This window comes from Hypanus sabinus, chromosome 23, assembly GCF_030144855.1.
Source record: "Hypanus sabinus isolate sHypSab1 chromosome 23, sHypSab1.hap1, whole genome shotgun sequence".
Classification (NCBI taxonomy): Eukaryota; Metazoa; Chordata; class Chondrichthyes; order Myliobatiformes; family Dasyatidae; genus Hypanus; species Hypanus sabinus.
In genome coordinates, this window is record NC_082728.1 from 59008641 (window position 1) to 59034677 (window position 26037).

Sequence of the window (26037 nt, forward strand, 5' to 3'; positions counted from 1 at the left end):
CAGTTATACAGACATGGGTGTAGTGGAATTTCTCCATGTGGTCACTTCAATATGTGGGCAGGACAGGTGTCCGAGCCTGCGATCAGTAGTTCTCCCGATTCTGAGGTGAATCTTCACTGATGAAAGGCAAACTGAGCTTTGTGGTGCAGGAGAGCTTCTGAATGAGGCAACGTGGTTCACTTGTTGGAGTGTGGTATCCACCAGTGAATCTGTGCTGATCGGACAGATGGGGAGGGGTTTGAGCTGTGATTACCAGCCAGCCACTGGAAGCTGATGTTGTCTCTTACGTTCCAGGTGAGATGAAAACGGTTGAGATCTCGGACCCAAATCAAAACTCGTTGATTATCAATGACCTTCTTCCCAACCACTCCTACATGTTCAAGGTCAAGGCTCTGAGTGAAAAAGGCTGGGGTCCAGACCGCGAAGGAGTCATCACCATTGAATCCAAAGTGGATCCCATGAGTCCCCTCAGCCCAGTCCCAGGTAATGCTCCCTCCGGTTTCGGGTGGCTCGGTTGCTGAGGGATGAAATGTGGTGATGTTGTACAGTCTGTCTTGACTCTGGAGATTCCTGCATTGCTGCTCTTTGGCCTAAACTTAACTTAATGAGAAAATTCAAGTGATTGTTATTTGATAAAATAACCGTATTGGCTGGAGACTGGGCCAATATAAACAACCAAACTAAATTCATGTTGGAGTAATAATTTTAAAATTGATCTTCACCATTACCTGTAAAACCACACTCTTATTCATCAGAATATGTTGGTAATACTCAGCTGGTAAGGCAATTCTTTGCAGAAAGAGAGAGTTAAAATAAAAGAGTTAATGTTTCAGGTTGGCCAATCTAATGAATTATTTTCCCCTCTCTTCAGACGCTGCCTGACCTAATGAGTGTTTCTGGCATTTTACATCTAAATTTCAGATTTCCAGAATCTGACGTTTTCTTCAGCTTCACCAGTATGCTGTTTGTGCCATTTTGCTCTACACCTATTCCTTCCTGCATACAGTAACTTGTATAAACATCACACCTTTAGCATAGAAAACATAGCAGGATACCTTACCAGTGCTGGTTTTGTCAGCACAAAGGAGATTTCAAAGCAATGAGGGGGATACTAAGGCGCTCATTAAAGACAGACATGGGGAGACTCGATCCTGCTGGAGCAGAGCTCACAATAAGCTTGGGAGGATGGAAAGTGCCAGTATTGGGGCAGGGCAGAGATCTCAAAGGCTAGTAGGATGGAGGAGGCTAACGAGGTGAGGAGAGATGAGTCTATAGAGGGATTAAGAACCTGAACGCATTACCAGAGGAGTTGATTCAGGTCAGGGGGCACAGGAACGTGGGACAATGAATGAGATGAGCCAGCTGGGGCATAGGCTCCAGAGGTTCTGAACGGCTGTGTTTTGAGGGGTGGAAGATGCAAGAATGGTGAGAAAGATATGAAGCAGTCAAATGCTTAAGTAATGTGGGAATCTGCTGCAGAGGGACAGTATTCTCAGGCTGGGTTAAACACTTTGGAGATGGAACAGATGATGTAATAGCAAACCACGTTGTTAGAAATGTTACTTTCTTAAAACATATTTTTAAACAAAATAGGTCCTAAAGAAATGTAAATGTTTGCCCTTAGTGTAATTTCACAGGGCAGGATCTTCTGAGGATTGGCTGGGATTGCTGCCGCTCTGTGAAGTGTTTTTCCCATGCTGTGTTATTTACAGTCAGCCTCAGCCTTAGTATCACACATTTTACAAAAACCCTTTGTGTTCACTTTATAATGATGGATCTCACAATAAATATCATTAAATGGTTGCTAGAAAAATAGCAGCTGCATCTTCCCCTGTAAACTTGCTCTTAGCATTTGCTCATCGCTCATTTTAACTCCTTTTGTAAAATTCATGCCGAATTCTCAAGAGACATCTGGTAAATCTCTAAACAATAAAAAAGAATTCTTTTGATATCTTGGTTTCATATTCCTTTGGCTTCGGCTCCCTCACTTTCTGCCTCTTGGTAATTATTTTCCATCTATTGACCCTTCACCACCATACCACAGCTAATTACTGAGATAGAAGAAGGTTTCTGCAGAATCCTTGATCTTGTCTATAAGATCTCTCCCAGGTATCAGTTATAAATGCTCATCTCATTAATGGTCTAAAGCTCCTACCTCTATTTTTAAAAGCAAACTCAACCTGCCTTTTACCTTGTTGTTCAAATTTATGTACTGGTTATTCCCACAACTGAATAACACACACAAAATGCTGTAGGAACTCAGCAGGCCAGGTAGCATGTATGGAGAGAAATGATCAGTCAAACCTTCAGGCCAAGACCCTTCATCAGGACTGGAAAAGAATACAAGCTGGTGAGACCAGGAAGGGGTGTGGTTAGGAAGATGGGAGGAGATGTGAGAGAAACTGGGAGGTGATAGGTGGAAGAGACAAAGGGCTGAAGAGGGAATCTTACAGGAGAGGGCTGTGGACCATGGAATAAAGAGAAGGAAGTGAGGAGCCATTGGGAACTGATAGGCAAGTCATGAGGATGGAGGAGAAGAGAAAGGGATAAGAGGGCCCCTATAACTGGGTCTTATAATTTGATCTGCTACATTATTTCCTGAGCAATGCATTGCTCATTCTAACTGAGTTGTTCACCACAATCTGGTTCTGGTATTGATTATGTGATGTTTTTCACATTAAATTTTAAACAACAATAGATCCACAAATTAATTTGGTCTCCACCAATATACTTCAGACTGTTATAACCATATAACAATTACAGCATGGAAACAGGCCATCTCGGCCCTTCTAGTCCGTGCTGACGCTTACTCTCACCTAGTCCCACCGACCCACACTCAGCCCATAACCCTCCGTTCCTTTCCTGTCCATATACCTATCCAATTTTACTTTGAATGACAATACCAAATCTGCCTCTACCAGGTTGAGTTTGATATGATTGGGAAATAATGTTGTTGTTGGTTAGGCTGCACTTGGAGTATCGATGGCACAGAAGGGGTTTACAGGATTAAAGGGTATGCTTTTACGGTGAGAGGGTAAAATTGATGCCCTTGTGAATGGAGCCAGGAGGGTGCTGCCAGGGTGGTGGTAGGAGCAGATATTCTGGAGGTTTTAGGTAGATATGGCGGGATACAGATCATGTACAGTCAGGAAGGATTTTCTTTATTTGTCACTGTGTTTGGTGTGGGTCGAATGCCCTGTTCTAGGCTCGGTGCTGTGGTGTCACTGAGAGGAGGGGACACTTCTCGGAGTTGCTAATGTGCTATATCCCCCTGCAGGTTCACCATTCACACTGAGCACACCCAGTGCACCCGGACCTCTAGTGTTCACTGCGGTCAACTCGGAGCTGCTGAAGCTGAGCTGGGAGAAACCCCGTAAACCAAACGGGGACATTCTGGGTTACCTGGTGACCTGTGAACCACTGGATGGCAAAGGTGAGCATTGCTGCAGTCTGCTCCACAGGAGAACGGGGCTTTGCCCTGTCGGTGGTGCCTGCTGAAAGGCAGAAGGCTGTGGGTTTGATGGGGTTTCGAGAGAGGCGTTTGCTCCAGGCTGATCTGTCCTCGGAAGACCCACCCACTGAAATTTGAGGTCAGATCTTTGAGAGGTGGTGGATGCCTTATGGTAATGGAGATAAAATGAGGTTTTCCCTGTGTCCTGAGCGTCTTGGCCTTCGGAGAAACATCTGTGCCCAGGTTACAAAGGTCAGTCGAGATGGTTACAAGACAGAGCACAGCAGGGACCCGTGTAGTGTTAGCTACATCAAGCAAGGGAGGTTCCCCTAAGAGTAAAGAGTCCCTGTACCAATGACGTCCTCAACAGCTGTTTGTCAGTCAGTGGCTCTCCACCATCGCCGTGTCACAAATCACAAAGGGCAGCCATTGACTGGGTGGGTGTGTCTGAAAACTCTGCAGGTTGAGTGTTCCCCTGGATGTCGTAGTCCGAGTGACCTGCGTGATGGATGTCCCATCTCCTGGTTCTCCTCTCTGTGCCAGACACCTCCATGATACTGGTGTCATGTGTTCTGTCTGCCAGAGGTGAATGAAGTCTGTTTCTCCCAGCCATCTCACCTTGAGCCCAAGACTCTCAGGCTCTGTGACCACAACCACTCCCACTGCATGTACCTCACCCCTGATCAGCCGACTGTTCCACTTCCCTCCCACCAGCGCTGTGTTCCCATCACTGGTACCTCTCACCTATTGCACTGAAAGGCTGTTGTCACAGAGTGCCCAAATCTTCTCCAACAGATGAGACCAAGACATACCAAGTGGAAGGGGATGATGCAGAGATGACTTTAATGGTGCCCCACCTCAGAGAGAATATCCCGTACAAGTTCAAGGTTCAGGCAAAGACGACGCAAGGTTTTGGCCCGGAACGTGAAGGGATCATCACCATCGAGTCTCAGGATGGAGGTAAGGATGCAGTTGCTATTCGGGCGTTCCTGTGCTGAGAGGGGCTCGGACATAGTGCCTCTGTGTACTTACTAGTTGGGGCTTGGGTAGGGGATGGGTGGGAAGAGGTGGGGATTCAGATAGTGGGTAGTTGAGCCTGTTGGTGAGGAGGGGCAAATGTGGGTATGGGGGTGAGCTGGTTGGTTGAGGGGTGTGGGTGGGAATAGGATATATGGGTGGGAGGGTCCGACTTCCTGGTGGTTTCACAAGGAGGAAATTGTGCACTGGGCATGGAGGCCCTCACTTCCTGCTGGGAAGGACAATAAGTCATTTTCTGGTTTAGGAGCAGAAGGTCCTCTGTTGCTGCAAGAGTGGCTCTGGGACCTTCCAGCCCAATTTCCTGGGGTTGGGATGATCTTGAGGTAAAGGGCCCAAGATGGAGGCAGTGAGAGAGTGGTGCTAAGCAAAGGTGCCAGGGAGGGTCTCCTGGTGAGGAGGCATGTGCTTGTGCGTGTGCACGTGTGTGTGTGCGTGCGTGTGAGTGTGCTTGTGCATGAGTGTGCGTGCGTGAGTGTGCTTGTGCGTGTGTGTGCACTACATTTAGTGGGCAGTGCAGGGTCGTTGCTGGCTCTCCCCAGCTTGTTTGCATTCTGTGTTTTAACAGCTCTAATCTGCTCTTTGTTTCCAAGCGAGTGTTTCCAAGTTCAACAAACAGATGGTGATGAGACATGAAGGCTTCACCATTCCTGGGACCATGGGGACTGAGACCAGCCTGCTGGAGTCCAGCATTGACCCCTTCTTCTCAGGTTGGTGCTGAAAACCCCCCTTATGTTTGTGAATGAACCCTCCACCTTTACTAAACCTTGTGAAACTTTTAATTTCAAGATATGCGAACTCTGGATTTGCAGAGTTAATCTCCTGTCTTCCTTTTCAGATGGAATGACTGTAACGACACAAAGGATGGAGGGCGGGACCTCCATCACACAGCAAGTCACTCGGACCATGATGACCAGTGGAACAGTCACCAAACAAGTGGAGAGGAAGTTCTACGAGGCCTGATTATGACGAGCCCACTACAAAGTCCTGATCTTTGGACTCAATATTAAACCACACCAATGAACAACCTCTGAAGCCACCTTGAACTCTGCTCGTCAGCATCTTAAATAAGGGAGCACCTTTAAAGTGAACAATTGCTATGGACGCTTGTTGTTGTCTGTGTGCGGGATTGCAAGTCTTGACAGCTCTGTGATACTTCTTTAAAGTGTTCTGTCTGCCAAAGGTGAACGGAAGACTGTTATCCCAGCAATTTCAACATCCAGTTGCCAAACTTTGAGTCACAGACTCCCTGGAGGAGATGAACGTGCTGCCCTCTGCATTCTGAATGCAAGAGCCTTGTCACGACCAACAGAGGCTTTCCATCCACTGCTCATATGCTTCACCCTTTGGGTCACATGTATTGTCAAACTGTGTCTTTGAGCTCACCCTGTTGGTGATCTACTACTAATCACTGTAGAATATTTAGAAATGATGATTAACACTGGAAACGAGCACAAAGCTTTGATGCCAACATGTCATGGGTGTATGTTACATTCTGTTCTGTGTTTTTATAACTCTTAATTTCCTTGCCCTCTCCAAGCATGTGTATCTCCCATATTACAGGCATTAACACCTATCCTAAATGAGGTAGTTGTTCTGTATTCCTGAGTGTCCCAACTGGGTTCATTCAATTGGTTTAAAGATTAATTGTTTACGATGAACCCGTTCCACATCTGTAAACTCCCTGTTCGATTAAAAGCTCCTCATAACTGACAGAACTCATCTGCTGACCAACTCCAGGTCTGTTAACCTTGAGAACAAACTCCAGGAGCACACTGTCAACCACCTGTCTCCGTACACCGGGCAGTGTTTATTTCAGTGTATGGGAGGTGTTGGCACAAGGAATGCTCATAGAGGGCAGCGTATTCCTTCCTTCTTAGAGGGAACTTACACTGTCCTGTCCTCGTTCCCTGTTACTCCTTCTCATCACACTTTCCAGTTTGTGTGTGCAGCCCAAAAAGAAGTGCTCACCTCGTTACCAGTGAGAGATTCTGCCCTCTCCACACTGTCAGGCGGTGTCCCAAATCCCGCCACTCACTGGGGGGAGTAGAACGCAGATGGAGCCAGGAGGTTCCTGCAGTTTGGAATCTCACCTGCTGACTTTTGCCAGTTGGACAGTCACTGCTCCTCTGTTCAAGTACCGGTCAGATGGGGACAAACCAAATACATGGTACTAACTGAAAACTTTCTTCTCTGAAGCTAAAATTTTGCTGCAATACTAAAGAGGATTAAGCCATTTTGATCATGTATATTTATTTCTCTGGGCTGAAATCGTCTTGCATGCTTTGGATTTGCATCTAATAGTCTTACAGTCTTCCTGGTGCCAGCCCATACTGACCAAACCCTCCAAAGGTTGAGATATACGAGCCTGACAGGCCCCTGTCCAATCTCAGCTACAACAGTCCCACTAACATTGTTGCCTTTACAGGAAATTAATGGTGGAGTGGTGGCTGCAAATCAGTTAATAGTAGAGGTTAGGAGATAAAGGGATGATGCACAGAAATTAGCTACTGTATCTTGGATGCTCACTCTCTCGCTGTAAGCTTGGCTTGTCCAGTATTTTCCTCCTGCTGACATCCATGGATTTTGTAATGTAAGAAAATACTTCCTATCCATTTATAATATACAAGTCTCATACAATCAGTAATCTTATTTCTGTATTTTTTTAAAAGTCATGTTTCACTACTGGCTATCTCAGGCAAAGGAAGATTTACTGTTACAGAAAACAGATTTAATCAGGAATATCAAGTGAACTGAGTTGCTACTGCTGTCCCCCATGGTCTAGAGAGAGCTGGGCTCGTTACCAGAGCTCCTTATGCCAAATTCCCTACAGATGGTTCCCTCCACAGTAACCTAATTCAGAATGATTGTACTTTCTCGCCTGGTGCTTGGAATGACACAGGAATAGACATTTAGTCCTGCAAGCTTGCTCTGGACTTCTGTTAGACCAAAGGTGATCTGTTCCTCAAATTGTTGGCTCTGAAATCCCATCATGATGTTCCTCAAAAACTCCTAGATGTTCTTGTTACACACCACATTCTTAGAATAATAGAGCATGGAAAAAGGTGCTTCAACAACTTGTCCATACCAACCAAGCTGCCCATCTAAGCTAGTCCCGCTACCTATGCACCTGTCCAGCTGTCTTTAGACTATGACATAGGAGCAGAATTAGGCCATTTGGCCCATTGAGTCTGCTTTGCCTTTCTGTCATGGTGGATATAGTATCCCTGTCAACCCCATTATTCTGCCTTCTCCCCCAACCCCTGGACACCCAGACTAACCAGGATTCTATCTACCTCTGTTTTAAATGTGCTTAATGACTTGGCCTCATAGACATCCATGGCATTGAATTTCAAAGATTCAGCACCCACTGGCTAAAGAAGAACCTCCTCATCTCTGTTCTAAATGGACATCCTGAGCCTGTGCCCTTTGTTTCTAGACTCGCTCCTTTCCACATCCGCTCTGCCTAGACTTTTCAGTCAGTATCCAATAAGTTTCAATGACATCCTCCTTCATTCTTCTAAAGGCCCAGAGCCCTCGAAGGGTCCTCATACATTAACTCTTCCATTCCCAGAATCATTCTTCTGATCTTCCTCTGGACCATCTCCAATGCCAGCACATTTTTTCTTAGATAATGGGCCCAAAGCCACTCACACTACTCCGTGCAGTCTGACCAACGCCTTATAAAGCCTCAGCATAACATCCCTGCTCTTGTATTCTAGTCCTCTGGAAATGAAGGCAAACATTGCATTTGCATTCCTTACCACCAAATCAACCTGCAATTAGGGAATCCTGTAAGATGATTCCCAAATCTCTTTGCACCTCTGATTTTTGAATTTTATCCCTGTTTAGAAAATAGTCTAAACCTTTATTCCTTCCACCAAAGTGTGTGACTATACACATCTGTACACTATATTCCATCTGCCACTTCTTTGCCGAATCTCCCAGAAAACTTCTACAGAAAACTTGCTTCAACACTACCTGCCCCTCCAGCTATCTGCAAACTTGGCCAACAAAGCCATCAATTCTGTCATCCAAATCGTCGACATATGACATGAAAAGAAGCAGTCCCAACACTGACCCCTGCAGAACACCGCTGGTCACCGCCAGCCAGCCACCACAGAACCCCTTTATTCCAACTCTCTGCTTCCTACCAATCAGCCAATCTTCCATCTATGCTAGTATTTTTCCTGTAATACCTTGTTAAGCACCCTCACGTGTGGCACCTTATCAAAGGCCCCCTGAAAATCCAATTAATCAACATCCGCTGACTGTTCTTTGTCCATCCCACCTGTTATTTCCGCAAAGAATTCTGACGGATTTGTTGGGCTAGATTTCCCCTGAAGGAAGCAATGCTGAGTTTGGCCTACTTTATCATAAACCTCCAAGAACCCCAAAACCTCATCCTTAATAATAGATTCCAACAACTTTCCAACCACCGAGGTCAGGCTAATTTTCTTTCTTCTGCCTCCCTCCCTTCTTAAAGAATGGAGTGACATATACAATTTTCCATTGCTCTCGAACCATTCCAGAATCTAGTGATTTTTTGAAGGATCATTACTAACGCCTCCACAATCTCTTTAGTTAACTCTTTCAGAATCCCGGAGTGTCATTCATCTGGTCTAGGTACTTGCCTGCTTCTCAAACAGCTTTTCCTTAGTGACAGCAACTGCACTCACTTTTGTCCCCTGACTCTCGCTCTGGCATACTGCTGCTATATGCAAAATAGTTCTACCATTCAGCTATCATTTCTTTGTCCCAATTACTCCCACTCCAGCACCATTTCCACCAGTCCAATATCTACTCTCTCTGCTACTTTTATATATCTAAAAAAAATTGTATCCTATTTAAATTATTGGCTAGTTTACCTTCATATTTCATCTTTTCTCTTACGGTTTTTTAAGCTGCCTTCTGTTTGTTTTTAAAAGCTTCCCAGCTTCCTTCTAATATTTGCTCTATTATATGCCCTGTCTGTGGCGTTTATGCTGACTTTGGCTGTCTTGTCACCCATGGTTCCCTCATTCTCTGTTTAGAATACTTAATCTTTAGGATGTATCTATCCAGCACCTTCTGAATTGCCCCTAAAAACTACAGCCATTGCTTTTCTGCCATCATCCCTGCTTGTGTCCTCTCCCAATCCACTTTAGCCAGCTTCTCTCTCATACCCCTACCTTACTCTTTACTCCTCGGTAATACTGATACATCTGACTTTATCATCTCCCTTTCAAACTGCAGGATGAATTCTATCATATGATTACTGTCTTCCGAGGGTTCCTTTATATAGGACATAGAACAGGCCATTCACTCCACAGTGTTGTGCTGAATCAGCCAAAAAGTAAATTTTAAAAAACAGAAGTTAATCTCTCCTACCCACACAATGTCCATATCATTCATCTTCCTTACATCTATGTGCCTATCCAAACGTCACTTAAGAGCCTCCGATGTATTTGCCTCGATCACCATGCCAGGGCAGCACGTTCCAGACATCCACCACTTAACCCCTCACATCCCCTTTGAATGTACTCCCTTTCGTCTTCAATGCATGCCCAGACTGGGAAAAAGATACTCCCTGTACTACATCTGTGCCTCTCATAATCTTAGAACCTCTAGCAGATCCCCCCTCAACCTCCGCCGCTCGTGGAAAACAACGTTCTGAAGGTGTATAAGTCACCAGGACCGGACCCCAGGGTTCTGAGTGAGGAGGCTGAAGAGACTGTGGAGGCATCAGCAATGACCTTTCAAGAATCGATGGTTCTGAAGGACCGGCCTGACGAGCCCATAAAGCTCGGGACAGACTTTAACCTTTAGAACAGAGATGAGAAACTTCTTTAGCCAGAGAGTGTTGAATCTGTGGAATTCCTTGCCACAGGCGGCTGTGAAGTCCAAGTTGTTGGGTATAGTTAAGGCAGAGATGGATAGGTTCTTGGTCAGTCAGGGTGTAAAGTCTCTCGCCCATCAGCCAATGCTCTAGCATTGCCAGTATCTCTCATCTTGTTAAGCAGCCTCATGTGGCACCCTGTCAAAGGATTTCTGAAAATACTAGTAAACAAAATACACTGACTCTCCTTTGCCTATCCTGCCAGTTACTTTCTAAAGAATTCCAATGAACTTGTTAGGCAAAAATTCCCCTTAAAGAAATGATGCTGACTTCGGCCTATTTTATCATATGCCTCCAAGTACCACAAACCTAATCCTTAATAATGAACTCCAGCAGCTTCCCTGTCACTAGTCAGGCTAAAGTGGAGCCACATTTGCAGCTTTCTAGTTCTCTAGAACTATTCCACAATTCTAAAAATCATTACTAATATCTTCACAATCTCTTGCAGCTACCTCTTCCAAAATCTTGGGTGTAGACCATCTGGGCCGGGTGACTTCCCCACCTTCAGCTTCCCAAGCACCTTGTCCTTACTAACAGCAATTACACTATTTTCTACCCCTGACACACTTGAATTTGTTCTCTGGCATACAGCTGGTGTCTTCCAGCAAGATCTGCTATGACTACTTCTTGTGTCATTTTCCAGCCATACAATACCTATTCTTACATCTCTTTTACTCTTTATATATCTGGAAAAAAAACTTCTAGTCTCCCCTTTATTTATATTACTAGCTAGCTTGCCTTCATAGTTCATCTTTTCTCTCCTTATTGCTCTTTTAGTTCCTTTCTGTTGGTATTTAAAAGCTTCCCAATCTTCTAGCTCCCACTGTTTTATGCCCTCTCTTTTCCCTTTATTCTGTTTGAGTTTTAACATGGTACTGTCTGCCTCAGCCATCTCAGTCCGTGTACCCACCCACTCCACATGAAGATGTTCCCCCTCACATTCTTTTACATTTTTCCTCTCTGCTATTCCCTTTCTCTGAAAAAAGACACTATCCACTTTATCCGTGGCCCTCGTGATCTTTCTTTATCTCTCGCAAGGTCACTCCTGAGCTGCTGTGCTTCAGAGAAACAAAGCTCTCACCTACACAGTCTCTCATCCTGACTCAAACCCTTCAGTCCATTAACATCCTTGTACATCACAATTTCTGCACTCTTTCCACTTAAATGTCATCCTCCCTGTAGCTAGGCAAACACAACTGCACACAATGCTCCAAATGTGACCTCACTAACAACTGTGACATGATAACTTGACTTCTGTACTCAATAAGATATACGAGCAGAATAAGGCCATTTGGCCCATCAGGTCTGCTCTTCCATTTCATCATGGCTGATCCAGTTCCCTCTCAGATCCAATCTCCTGCCTTCTCCCTGTAACCCATCCATGCCCTGACTAAGAACTTACCAACTTCCGCTTTAAGTATACTCAATGTATACAAAGTTTTTTCAACACATCCAGGAGAGCACATGGGAAGATAGCATACTCAACCACTGCTACTCTCCCTCTGCAACACTAAAGGCTGATTTATACTTGTGTGTACGGGCTGCACTGCAGCCTACTCCATAGCCCTGATTTTCACTTCTGCATCACTCTACACCGTAGCGAGCATGCGTTGGTGTGCGCCAAAACGCTAGTTGGCGGTGGGGTTTCTCTGCCTCTGTGTTGAGTTTCTTCATGAGAGACATGGACGAGGAAATGCATTTCAAACATTTTCACATGTCGGCAGGTAGATTTGACGATTTGGTTAATCTATTTTGCATCGGTGTACAGACAGGGTGGAGAAGAAGCAACTGGAGATGCAACCAAGCGGACCGATCACAGTTGTTGTGGTCTGCGTCGCCGCGACGTGTGAGTGAGGTTTTTCTGGGGGGTGCACGTCACCCTACGGCATACGCAACGCACAGGTATAAATCAGCCTTTACCAAAGTGCTCTTTCACCCCCCCCCCCATTTGGAAAATCAGATCACTCTTCCATCTTGCTGCTGCCAAGGTACAGTCAGAAGCTGAAACAAGAAGTGGCAACAGTTAAAACCATCCACTGTTGGTCCGACCAATCAGCCTCTGTGCTACAGGAGTGCTCTGAGGACGTGAACTGGACTGTCTTCCATGATGAGATGTCTCCGAGTTCATGGAAGGGGTATCGAGTTTGCATCGAGGATGTTGTCCCCCAGAAATCAGTCAGGGTCTATCCAAACCAGAAACAGTTCGGTGTGAGCAGCACTTACTGCATGACACAGAGCTTATGTTGCCGGTATTCAGCCAGAACTCAAGAAATGCAGCTGCAATCTGTGCAGTCTTTAAGGCAGTGAAATAACAATACAGGGACAAGATCCAGGCACGATTTTCCACCAACAACACACGCAGCTTCTGGCAAGGTCTGCACATCATTGCAGACTTCAAAGCTAAATGCAGTGGTGCTGTCAACATTGCTGGCTCTCTCCCAGATCTTCTTTATGCTAGATCTGATGTTACCAATACTGAGACCCACAGCTGATGCAACCTGCAAACTGGTCACCTGTGAGGCCAAAGTACACAGAGGTTTCCAACGAGTGGACAGTCGCAAGGCTGCAGGACTGGACGGCATCCCAGAGCGAGTACTTAGGATGTGCGCGGCACAACTGACAGGTGTTTACTGACATTTTTAATCTCTCCCTCTCCCAGTGTAGAGTGCCCTCCTGCTTCAAAACATCTACCATTGTTCCTGTAACTAAAAGGACCATGGTAACATGCCTGAATGACTCGGTAATAAGCAAATGCTTTGAGAGGCTGGTCAAGGACTACATCTGCAGCTTGCTACCACCCAAGCTGGATCCCCTACAATTTGCCTACTGACACAACCAATCAATAGCCACAGCTCTACACACCGTCCTTACACATCTGGAGAAGAAGGATGCTTATGTGAGAATGCTGTTCTTAGACTACAGTTCAGCAAGCAACACCATAATTCCCTCCAGGCTCAACAAGCTCAGAGAGCTCGGCCTTCATCCTGCCTTGTGTAGCTGGATCCTGGACTTACTGTTAGATCACTGGCAGGTGGTAAGAGTGGGCTCCCTCACCTCTGCCCCTCTGATGCTCAACTCAGGTGCCCCTCGGCTGTGCATTAAACCTCCTCCTTTACTCTCTGTATACCCATGACTGAGTTGCCACCCACAGCTCCAATCTGCTAACTAAATTTGCTGATGACACTACACTGATTGGCCTAATCTCAAATAATAATGAGGCAGCCTCCAGAGAGGAAGTCATCACCCTGACACAGTGGTGTCGAGAAAACAACCTCTCCCTCAATGTCACAAAAACAAAGGAGCTGGTTGTGGACTACAGGAGGAATAGAGACAAGCTAATCCCCATTGACATCTAGAGTAGAGAGTGTGAACAGCTTTAAGTTTCTCAGCATAAACATCACCAAGGATTTCACTTGGTCTGTACACACCAGCTGTGTGGTAAAAAAGGCACAACAGTATGTCTTTCACCTCAGATGGTTGAAGAAGTTTGCTATGGGCCCCCAAATCCTAAGAACTTTCTACAGGGGCACAGCTGAGAGCATCCCCTGACTGGCTGCTTCACTGCCTGGGATGGGAACTGTACCTCCCTTAATCGCAGGACTCTGCAGAGAGTGGTGCGGACAGCCCAGTGCATCTGTAGTTGTGAACTTCCCATGATTCAGGACTTTTATTAGGACAGGTGTGTAAAAAGGGCCCGAAGGATCATTGGAGACCCAAGTCACCCCAACCACAAACTGTTCCAGCTGCTACCATCTGGGAAACGGTACCGCACCATAAAAGCCAGGACCAACAGGCTCCAGGACAGCCTCTTCACCAGGCAATAGACTGCTTAACTCGTGCTTACACAACTGTGTTTCTATGTTATATTGACTATTCTGTTGTACATATGATTTATAATAATTTGCACATTTTTACATTTAGATGGAGGCATACCCTAAAGATTTTTACTCCTCATGTCTATGAAGTAATAAAGTCAATTCAATGACACTCTCCACAGCTGTCAATGGCAATGAATTGCACAGATTCACCACCCTCTGGCTAAAGAAATCCTCCTCATCTCTGTTCTGAAGGGACATCCATCTATTCTGAGTCCATGGAGTCACCTTTTCAGATTCCACTGGACCCTGGCTCCACAGCAGATGCTTCCCATCAGCCTCTGTCAAGATGCGCTGGTGATATATAGCATATTTTGTGAGCTGATCACAAAAATTCTAGATATATCTCTTCTGAACTGCAATTACTGCATTCTGCAGCCTCTTTTTTCCCTTTAATTAACAAACTTTTAAACCGTCTTAACTGAGCAGTGATTTTACAAAATCCTAAAGGGCCTGGCAGACACAACTCTCAGGAGTGCAGAAACAGCAGTTTCACGTGGACAAAGGTACATCGCCATGGCTGGAAGAGAGGAAGAACTCGAATCCAGAGTAAAATGGCAGAGTGCAAAGCTTCCTCTACCCAGTGTCTTGTCTCTGGAGAACAAGATAGAGGAACTCAGGGCAAGATTGCTGTATCAGAGGTAAATGCTGCATTCTCTGATTCCTGGAGACAGCTGACCTCAGATCTAAGAGCTTCTCAATACAACAGACTGACCAAACTGCTGATTCAAAGAGAGCTAAAAGTGGAGGGAGGTCAGTGTTTCATGATCAGCTCTGTGTGGTGTTTGGACATAGACACTTGTCATGCTCTTGTTCCCTCCAACCTGGAACATTTAATGATTAAGTGCTGCTCATTCTACTTATTGAGAAAGCTCTCCTCCGTGATCCTGACTGCAGTTTACGTGCTGCCAAAAGCCCATGTGAAGCAAGCACTCTGTGCCGGGATCAGCCAACAAGAAACAGTCTACCCTAATGCCTTTCAAGTCATTGCTGAGGACTTCAGACCCTGGTTCTGTCAGAACCTGACATCACCAGCATGTCATGTGAAACTTAGCAGCAGCAGTTCAATGCAATACATAATCTAGCAGAAAAAAAAGTAATAAATAAAATAAAAATAATAAATAAACAAGTAAATCAATTTCATATATTGATTAGAATTTTTAAAACATGCAAAAACAGAAATGCTCTATATTAATAAAAAGTGAGGCAGTGTCCAAAGTTTCAATGTCCATTTAGGAATCGGATGGCAGAGGGGAAGAAGCTGTTCCTGAATCACTGAGTGTGTACCTTCAGGCTTCTGTACCTCCTACCTGATGGTAACAGTGAGAAAAGGGCATGCCCTGGGTGCTGGAGGTCCTTGATAATGGACGCTGCCTTTCTGAGACACCGCTCCTTGAAGATGTCCTGGGTAATTTGTAGTCTAGTACCCAAGATGGAGCCGACTAGATTTACAACCTTCTGCAGCTTCTTTCAGTCCCGTGCAGTAGCCCCTCCATAACAGACAGTGTTGCAGCCTGTTGGAATGTTCTCCACGGTACAACTATAGAAGTTTTTGAGTGTATCTGTTGACATGCCAAATCTCTTCAAACTCCTAATGAAGTTATAGCTGCTGTCTTGCCTTCTTTATAACTACATCGATATGTTGGGACCAGGTTAGATCCTCAGAGATCTTGACTCCCAGGAACTTGAAACTGCTCACTCTCTCCACTTCTGATCCCTCTATGAGGATTGGTCTTTCATCTTACCCTTCCTGCAATCAGGCTTGAAGTAATCTCTGCCCAATTGTCACCTGCAGCACCAGGGGTCCCAACACACTTGACCACTGCTGTATTACCAAAAGGAAAGCTAACCATTCCATCTCTAGACTGCATTTCTGGGAGCCTGGTTATCTGGCTGGTCTCCTCCTGCTTACAGAGCAAGGCTCCAGAAGTAAGGGCAATGTAGAGATGGCTGCGGGAGGCAGAGGAAAGGCTATGGCACTGCTTCAAGTCAATAGACTGGGCTATGTTCAAGGACTTCTCAGAGTACCTGAACAAATACACCATGATTGTCACGGACTCCATGAAGTCAGTTGTGGATGAGTGTGTCCTCACAAATTACTTGGAGTCTTCCCCAACTGGAACCACTGGCTGGACCAAGAGGTCCAAAATCTGCGGAGGGCCAGATTGGTGGTGTTCAGAACTGGAAACCAAGTAAAGTACGCGAGATCCAGGTACAACCCCCCAGAAAGTCATCTAACATGGGAAGTGGCACTTTCAGTCCAAACTGGAATCACAAAAGGTGTTCGACAGCTCCGGCAGGGATGGAATGTTATCACCTCCTACAACGCAAAACCAAGTGACATTGGTGACAACAAGGTTTCGCTCCCAGGTGAGCTCAATGCCTTTTACTCCCACTTTGATCAACAAAACATGGAAGCATCTTCATGAACTCCTACTGCCCCTGACAACCCCGTGATTACAGCTCTAAGGCTGATGTGAGAGCATCCTTCAGAGGGATGAACCCACAGAAAGCATCTGGCCCAGTCAGGGTACCAGGCCAAGTACTAAAGACCTGTGCCAATCAACTGTCTGGAATGTTCACTGACATCTTGAACATCTTGACATCTCACTTCTGCAGTCTGAAGTACCACCTGCTTCAAGTAGTCTTCCATTATACTAATGCCTAAGAAGAATGTGGTGACCTCCCTCAATGACTATCGTCCACAGTGATGAAGCATTTGAGAGGATAGTGCTGAATCATATCAACTCCTGCCTGAAGAACATCTTGGCCTACTGGAGCAACAGGTCCACAGCCGATGCCACTCACTGGCTCTTCTGTTAATGCTGGAACAGCTGGCCAGTGAAGATGCAAACATCAGGATGCTCTTCATTAACCACAGCTCTGTATACAATACTATCCTCACCTCAAAACTAATCAATAAGTTCCAAGGCCTAGGTGTCAATACTTCCTTGTGCAGCTGGATCCTCAAATTCCTCACTTGCAGACACCAGTCAGTTCAATTGCCAACAACGTCTCCTCTGCGGTCTCCATCAGCAAAGGTTCACCATAAGGCTGTGTGCTTAGCCCCCTGCTCCACTTGTGACTGTGAGGCTAAGCACAGCTCCTGCCGTATTCAAGCTTACTGACGACACACTGTCATAGGCCAAATCAAAGGTGGTGACAAATCAGCACATAGAAAGGAGATTGAAAATCTGGCTGGGTGTTGCCACAACAACCTCTCACACAATGTCAGCAAGACAAGGATCTGTTTATTGACTTCAAGAGGAGGAAACTGGAGATCCAGGAGTCAGTCCTCACATGGGGGATCAGAGGTGGAGAGGATCAGTAACTTCAAATTCCACAGTATTATCCCTTCAGTGGATCTGTCCTGAGTCAAATGAAGAAAGTTACAGCAGTGCCTCTATTAGAAGTTTGTAACAATTTGGCATGTCATCTAAAATCTTGACAACCCCTGCAGGTGTGTAGTGGAGAGTATGCTATCTGGTTGCATCATAGCCTGTTATGGAAACACCAACGCCCCTGGACAGAAAATTCTACAAGAAGTAGTGGATAGGGCCCAGGTACAGCTGACCCCACCATTGAGCACATCTCCATGGAGTGTTGTCATAGGAATGCAGCATCCATCATCAAGGACCACCAACACCAGGTCAAGCTCTCTCCTTGCTGCTGCCATCAGGAAGGAGGTACAGAAATCTCAGGACCCTCACCACCAGGTTCAGAAACAGTGATTACCCCTCAACCATCAGGCTCGAACCAGAGGGGATAACTTCACTCTCCAGTACTGAGCTGTTCTCATGACCTATTGACTCACTTTCAAGGGCTCTTCATCTCATGGCCTCAATATTTATTGCTTATTTATTATTATTATTATTATTATTATTATTATTATTATTATTATTATTGTTGTTGTTGTTGTTGTTATTATTATTACTATTCTGCTTGGTTTTTCTTTTTTTTGTATTTACACAGTGTGTTGCCTTTAGCACATTGGTTGTTTATCTGTTGTATTTCCTGTGAATGCCCGCAAGAAAATCAATCTCAGGGTTGAGTATGGTGACGTATGATACTGTATTTTTATAATGAATTTACTCTGAACTTTGAACACAACGCATCCTATTTCCACTCCCAAAGGCCATTGTGTGGGCTTGCGGACCAATGCACCTTCACATGCCCAATTCTGTTGGCCTTCCTTAAAACAGACTAATGCTGTTTTAGTGCAGAATTACTAAAGCATGTGTTATCCTTCCCTTCCACCAATCCCTCCCCAAATGGGGTACAGAACAAGTTCTACACCCTTGTGTTTATCGTCAGTACCTTGATGCAGCTGTAGGCTGTTCCAGTTGAGCAATGGGGACATTTGCTTTTTTTCAGTCCCTGTAGGATCAGCTGACCAGACTTCTCAGTTTTCATGGCAATGAGGTTTCGTTTTGACCAAGAGTAAGGACTTCCATACAATGTAACTGTGGTCAACTTTTAAAGCTTTGTGCTCAAGGTTCATGAAGCCTCCGCATAGGAGACTGCACACCGTCAATGATATGGTAACTTTGCAACATCTTAAAGACATCTGGTTTGTTTGTGGGCTTGGGTAATGTGCCCCATAGGTGATGCTTGCATTTCTGGAATTGCAATACGCTGACATATGTGATAGAGCAAAATTAAACATCCACTTAAGGCAGCAACAGTTCCACGTGCCAGATTTGGATACCATGGATATGGTTTCTCGTCTTTGGCTAAGGAAGGCAGACGTGAAGAGTTATCTATCAACAGGCCTCAATTTAAATCACACTTTTGAGCATAAAATCTTGGCCACCCATCAGTGAGTTTAAAGGGAGAGCTGAAACCATGGGACCTGGGAGTTTAAAAATGAGCCTAGGAAACAGGTCTCTGGTAGTTTAGAGTTTAGGTACTCAGGTCCTTGGAGAGTTAAAGAGAGTGTAGCATTCTGTGAGCCAGATACCAAATCATCAGGATTTCCAGATAATGAATTAGCAGTCTTAAAGAATAGGGACTGCGTGTCTTGGATAGTATTAACCAACATCTTTTAACAGACATCAGAAACGCTATGCCTTTTGTTAATTGGCTATTGCATATCCTGTAACAAGGTTCATAAGCACTGTGTTCTGTCCTGAGATTATGAAGGGTGTGATTTTAAATCTAAATGATTCCCTAAAGTTGGGTCAAGAGGGTGAAGTCTCCAACTTTGTGCTAATCAACTGACAAGACTTTCAATAACAAACATAAATGTACAACACACTGTGGCCAAGTTCTACTTCAGTTTTTCATTTTGCCACATTCTGCTGGGTTAAGTAGAAGTCCATTCCTCAGCACTCGACCCTCCACCTTACTGAGTCCCGACTAGTGGCCAGTGTGGGCAAGAGGAGCATCCAGTGCCGTCATCCCACCAATGTTCTGCAGACCAGGCACATGAGACAGCTTTCTGTCACTGCCAAATAGTGACCATACCAGAGCTTTCTGCAGGGAGCTCCAGTGTCTGAGCTGACAGAAGACATTAGATGGCACAGACTAGCACCAAACCACCAGACCAATCTGTGTGGAGAATGTGTTACCACACCGAACAGAATTCTCCACCCATGGGGAGTCATCTGGCTGAGAGGAAGTTCAAGCTGTTACACTATAGTATATTAACACTCATGTTCATCCTTAACATCAGGACTGCATCTTTAGCAAGCATACATCCTTAGAGGTTACAACAAGAGAAAAGAATACTGTTCAAAATGGAATCTTTGTTGAAAACTACATTCAAAGTGTGGAGGAGCTGAATAAGACAGACAGCGTCTATGGAGAGGAACACGTTTTGGGCCGAGATCCTTCCTCAGGATGGGTGAGAAATGGCAGATGGAGCTTATTCTGGGCAAGTGTGAAGGTTGAATGTAACAGGAAGGTATACTGATAATGGAAGCATCCTCCCTCATCAACTTTGACATACAGGGGGGATCTTGGAGACCAAGTACATAGCTTGTTAAAGAAAGCTTAGGTCATGACTGACTTCACTAGGAAATTCAAGTTGCAGTTGTATCAAATTTCAATCAGGCTACACTTTACATGAAGGTTTGTCACCCTATTACATGAAGGTTTGGAAAAGGTTCCGAAGCGATTTACCAGGATGCTGTCTGAATTAGAGGGTTTTGGCTACAAGTTGTACAGACTTGTTTTCCCTGGAGCATTCAAAGCTGAGGGGTGAACCAAGAGAAGTTTATAAAATTATGGGAAGTGTTAGGGCATATAGCAGTATATTAACTTCAGTGACCAATCTTTATACCTGAAAGTGGACTGTAGATTAAATTTAAAATGCAGTTCTGGACAATAGTTCCTGGATCTGTGAACAGCAGGCAAGTAAAAAACCAGATAAAACTGATTAACATCCATTTCAGCTGTCTGGAATGTGAGTGCAAAGGTGTGAAAGTTTTATGTAATTCAAAACAAGCACTGTAGATACATTGCAAATATAGAATTGTCCATTAACATATAAATGTCATGTAATATTGGGTCAAACAGGCCTCTTCCTTTGAACAGGTCGCAGTATGATGTCTGCTGCCCGTTCTTGTTGAACAAAAGATGACTTTATATCTACCAGCTGTATATCTCCAGTGATCTTTGTTCACATTACAATGTTTGGGGGCTCGTCCGGGATGCCTCTGTGACCCAACGTGTGGCCAACGATCTTAGCAATCTAACTGCGTGAGCAGTTTTAAAAGTAGCACTCACACTTCCATGTGTCCAGGTCGGTGGCTATGGGATCATGAACACACCAGAGAGCTGAACTGGTAGATTTCATGATACGATCTCTGCTTAGTGTCTTGAAGGAAGCCATTGTGGATGATGGTGTAGATGTGCACATAGAGTAATTGTGAGAGGTTTCAAAACAGAGCATTTTTGCTGCTCCATTTGAGCAAAGCTGACCCTTCCTGCCACAAATTTATTTTTAGGGGATATTTTGGACTTAGGGTGCTTAGCAAAATATTAACTTCAACCAATCTTTACAGCTGTACGTAGCCTGTAGATTACATTTAAAATGCAGTTCTGGACAAGTTTCCTTGGACTGCAGTCAATTTAAAAACCCGACAATGAGGATTAACATCCATTTTACTGTCTGCAGTGTGGGTGCAAAGGAGCTGTGAGTTGTATGTAATTCAAAGGAAGCATTGTAGACACATAACTTTAGAATTGTCCTTTGATCTTTAGCATATCATTGTGTAATATTGGTCTCCTCTTCAGAGAGTGTCTCAGTATAGTGCCTGCTGCCCATTCTTGTTCATACCAACCAGCTCCATCCCTCTGACATTACAACAGGAAGCACAGACTTGCCAGAATCTTCATCCCAGAGTAGAAATGTTCAACACAGCTTTAAGGTGAGAGGGGGAAGTTTAAAGTAGGTTTACTCAGAGGATGGTAGGTGCTGTGGGATCGCAGTGATTTTTCTGATCCACAGGCTCTTTTAGAAGTCCAAGAATGAGAGGAAACTTGTTGCTTCATGATCATTTATTTTAAACAAAGGAACAGAGCAGATGAACATAAAGATCCTCAGAGAAAGACAGAACAAGATACAAAGATGGCATCTTGGTGAAAGCTGGCACTTCTGTATTTTAGGTAAGGCCACATTCCTGTGAAATAGAATGACCAATTCAAAGTCACAGTCACAGCACGTGTGTTATGTACTAATACTTAGCTAATGGTAACTTTAATGTAACTGCTATATGACTTTCTTGCTGGTAGGTGGAGACAAACCACATATTGTGAAAATATACGAGTTTGTTAAAATACAAATCGTTTGCCAGTAAAAACTATGGTTTAGTCTTATAGTAATTCAACTAATACCAAAAGCAGAAAAAACAACCAATTCCAACAGTGCCTAGAAGGAGCTGCCAGAGGCTATAGCAGAAACAGATGACAGTGACTTTCAAGGAGAGGCACGTGAGTGTACGGGGAGTGGAGGGTATGGATCATGTGTTTCATCTGGTAGAGTCACTGGTGGCCAAAGGGTTTGTTCCTATACTGTTGTATGAAACATTCTCTAAATTTCACCAGGAAACAAAGTTATACCAGTTATTAACAATCTCCCCTCATTCTAAAAGGCATATCACTGACTGCTTCATACACTATTAACTTCTGTTTTAAATCTTTCCTTACTGAATGAGTGGGAAGCAGCACAATGTTCTGTGGACTGAGCCCACAGGCAGCTGGTTCTTAGTGTTTATAATCAAAGTGCACTAAGTTGTGGAAGCCCTCTTCAACAGCACTGATGGTCTTGTTAACTGGCAATACCCAGTCTGTGTGGAGAGTGATGCCTACATAGTCCAGAAACCAGAAACAAGGGCATTATGTTATTCCTAAGAATCGATTCATTTAACAAGACTACTGAACCTCACAGTAACAAGTGTGACATCAGTACTGTATTCCAAGCAGTTGTGGGTGGGGGGGGGGGGGGGGGGTTGAAGGGTCATCCATCTGACATTCAGAGGTAGGGAATAAAGCCATTCAGTGCCCTAAACACCTTTACCATTCACTTAGATCAGGACTGAGCTGTCTGTACCTCCTTACCTCCCTTGGTTCTGTAACCCTTAGTAAAGTCTGTGTTAGTGGCTCTATGTTCCTATAAATCGAGGGTGTGGGTGACAGCCTGGAGACTGAAATATTCCAGAAAGTGGCTGCCATCCCAAAACTGTGCCATGTGACCACAAGAGAAAATCTACAGATGCTGAAAATCCAAGTAACACACAAAATGCTGGAGGAACTCAACAGGGTCTCAGCCTGAAACGTTGATTGTACTCTTTTGTATAGATGCTGCCTGTCCTGCTGAGTTCGTCAAGCATTTTGTATGTGTTCCATGTAACCAAAAGTTATGGTAGATCACTCCATTATGAGGCAGACCTCATGACTTGAGACTGACTGGACTACCATGTCTAGGGTGGTCCACCAATTGTTCATCAGCTATTGAGAGGCTGGCTGTTCTCTCTCTCTGTTGCACGGGATCAGATGAAGCTGCTCTCTCTGCTGGTTAGTAAGTAGATATCTGTATTGGGTTGAGCCCTCGGATCATTCCTCACAGTTGCAGTAGATGAGCGCCTCTGGAAGGTTTGGTGATGTAAAATGTTGGTGTTCCACTATAGGTGTCCTGTTGGTGAGAGACAAATGGTTAATTCGTCAGATGCATGCAAATTGTTAGGTTACAAGCCAATAGGACAGAAGATGTTGAGCTGACCTTCACTTATCCTCTCATGTATCACTACATCACAATCCAGCCACGATGTAATTTGAGAAACAGTCCATTCCAGTCACCCAGTGTAAATAGAGTACAATTCTTTTCCACCTCTGACCACCGCCTCTTTGGGCTAGTTCACAAGGGTATATCTCAGAACTAGAACAGTGAGATCATTCTAAGCAAGTCTGTACAACAGAAAGGCAGACAGCACAGCCTCCTGGACCTTCCCGTCTACTGTGAAGCTGTTAGACGACAGCAAGTAAAAGAGTCTGGGTCTTTGACCATGGGCTTCATCCATGTCCTTGAGACAAATAAAACACCCAGAGGCAAAACCCACCAGCCATGATGTGCCACGACCTGCTGGAAATGAAGAACACTATGCTTCCCATGAGGCGGTGCCGCACGGCAGCAGCGGCCTTTCACACCTGGTGTCACTTTAATTTAATTTTCTATTTTAAGTTTGATACACAATTTTCGATTAGGGCACATGGATAACAGAGCGGCTATCTACCATCGCCAGATACTACAACAATACAGAGATCGCTCACAAAGATCTGCTGGCTGAATTATGCGACGTCGGCTTGCTGAGGGGAACGGGCCTACAGTCCTTGGACTTGCCTGATGCTGGTAGCCGGAGATGGAGACATCGAAAGCGATGAGCAAAGAAGCAGAAGTAAGGCAAATGGGCAGGGGTCCGTGCCAGGCTCAAAGCAAACCCTAGCCGGCCGGCTCTCCCGTCCATTCTGCTCTCCAATGTCCGCTCCCTGGACGATAAAATGGACTACATCCAACTCCAATGTAATACTCGGCAAGAATACAGAGTTTGCTCCGCGTTTGTCTTCACAGAGACATGGCTCACTGATGGGATTTCGGATGCTGCCACCCAGCTAGACGGACTAGCTTTGTTTTATTTGGACAGAGATGCAGCTGTCTCCGGTAAGGTCCGCGGTGGCGGTGTCTGTGTTTACATCGACACGGAATGGTGCAAGAACTCTGTGCTGGTTTCCAGACACTGCTCATCGCTAGTGGAGTTTGTGGCAGTTCAATGCAGACCACGGGAATTCACCTGTCCTTATATTTGGTGTCTACATTCCCCCCCAGTGCTAATGCTAAGGAGGCGCTCTGTGAACTGTACGGGGCTATTAGCGAGCTGCAGAACACACATCCTGATGATCTGTTTATTGTCGCCGGTGATTTTAACCACGCAAACCTTAAGTCAGTGCTCCCCAAATTCCATCAGTATGTGGACTTTGCAACGAGGGGGGTGAATGCATTGGACCTGGTTTACACAAACATCCCCGACGTGTAACCGGCAGAGCCCCGACCCCACCTTGGATACTCAGACCACATCTCTGTTATGCTAATCCCAGCATACAGACCGCTCGTCAGGCGCTCCAGACCAGTTCAGAAGCAGGTGAAAACCTGGCCAGCAGGAGCCATCTCTGCTCTTCAAGACTGCTTTGAGCACACTGACTGGCACATGTTCAGGGAGGCTGCAACCAATGGCGACTCTACCAACTTAGAGGAGTACACAGCATCAGTGACCAGCTACATCAGCAAGTGCATTGATGATGTTACTCTGTCCAAGACCATCACTATATGCGCTAACCAGAAGCCATGGATGACTGTGGAGGTGAGTACACTGCTGAGGTCCCGCGACTCCGCCTTCAGAGCAGGCAACAAGACAGCTCTAACAACAGCAAGGGCCAAACTGTCCCGGGCCATCAGAGGGGCAAAGCGTGCACACGTCCAGCTAATCCACAGCCACTTCCAGGACAGCGGTGACACGCGGCGCATGTGGAAGGGCATCCAGGACATCACCAATTACAGGACAACAACACCTGACTGTGCAGGTGTTGCCTCCCTCCCAGATGTGCTGAATAACTTCTACGCCCGGTTTGAAATGGAAAATGGCGTGGCGGTGAGGAAGTCCACCCCTCCTATGAATGACCAGGTGCTGTGTCTCTCTGTGGCCGACGTGAGAAGAACCCTGTGCAGGGTCAACCCACGGACCAGACTGCTGGACCAGACAATCTTCCTGGTAGAGTGCTCAGAGGATGTGCAGACCAGCTAGAAGATGTTCTAACTGACATCTTCAACATCTCCCTGAGCAGTGCCACCGTTCCAATGTGCTTTAAGGCCGCCACAATCATCTCTGTGCCGAAGAAGTCTTCACTGTCCTGCCTAAATGACTACCATCCCATTGCACTTACATCCATCATCATGAAGTGTTTCGAGAGGCTCGTCATGAAGCACATCAAGATCCTGCTGCTTCCTCACTGGACCCCCTGCAGTTTGCGTACCGTCCCAACCGCTTAACAGATGACACCATTGCCACCACCCTCCACCTGGCCCTAAACCACCTGAACAAAAAAGACAACATACGTTCAAATGCTGTTCATAGACTTTAGTTCAGCATTCAACACAATCATTCCTCAGAAACTGATTGGAAAGCTGAGCCTACTGGGCCTGAACACCTTCCTCTGCAACTGGATCCTAGACTTCCTGACTGGGAGACCTCAGTCAGTCCGGATTGGGAGCAGCATCTCCAACACCATCACATTGAGCACGGGGG

General features: G+C 45.3%; 2 protein-coding genes across 7 annotated transcripts in view; one reads left to right on the plus strand and one right to left on the minus strand.

The window, feature by feature from the left end:
* itgb4 (integrin, beta 4) overlaps positions 1-7120 on the plus strand; it is a 161602-nt gene extending 154482 nt beyond the window's left edge. For all 6 annotated transcript variants that reach the window (XM_059948938.1, XM_059948935.1, XM_059948936.1 and 3 more), the window contains 5 exons: positions 295-483; positions 3278-3433; positions 4247-4411; positions 5080-5196; positions 5325-7120. In XM_059948938.1, the coding sequence (XP_059804921.1) occupies positions 295-483; positions 3278-3433; positions 4247-4411; positions 5080-5196; positions 5325-5449 (752 nt within the window). In that variant the 3' untranslated portion in view covers positions 5450-7120. The remainder of the gene's footprint in view (positions 1-294; positions 484-3277; positions 3434-4246; positions 4412-5079; positions 5197-5324) is intronic.
* A 15842-nt stretch (positions 7121-22962) lies between these two features.
* Positions 22963-26037, minus strand: part of galk1 (galactokinase 1) — a 46841-nt gene continuing 43766 nt past the window's right edge. The window contains exon 8 of the mRNA XM_059948941.1: positions 22963-23375. Within this exon, the coding sequence (XP_059804924.1) occupies positions 23304-23375 (72 nt within the window). The 3' untranslated portion in view covers positions 22963-23303. The remainder of the gene's footprint in view (positions 23376-26037) is intronic.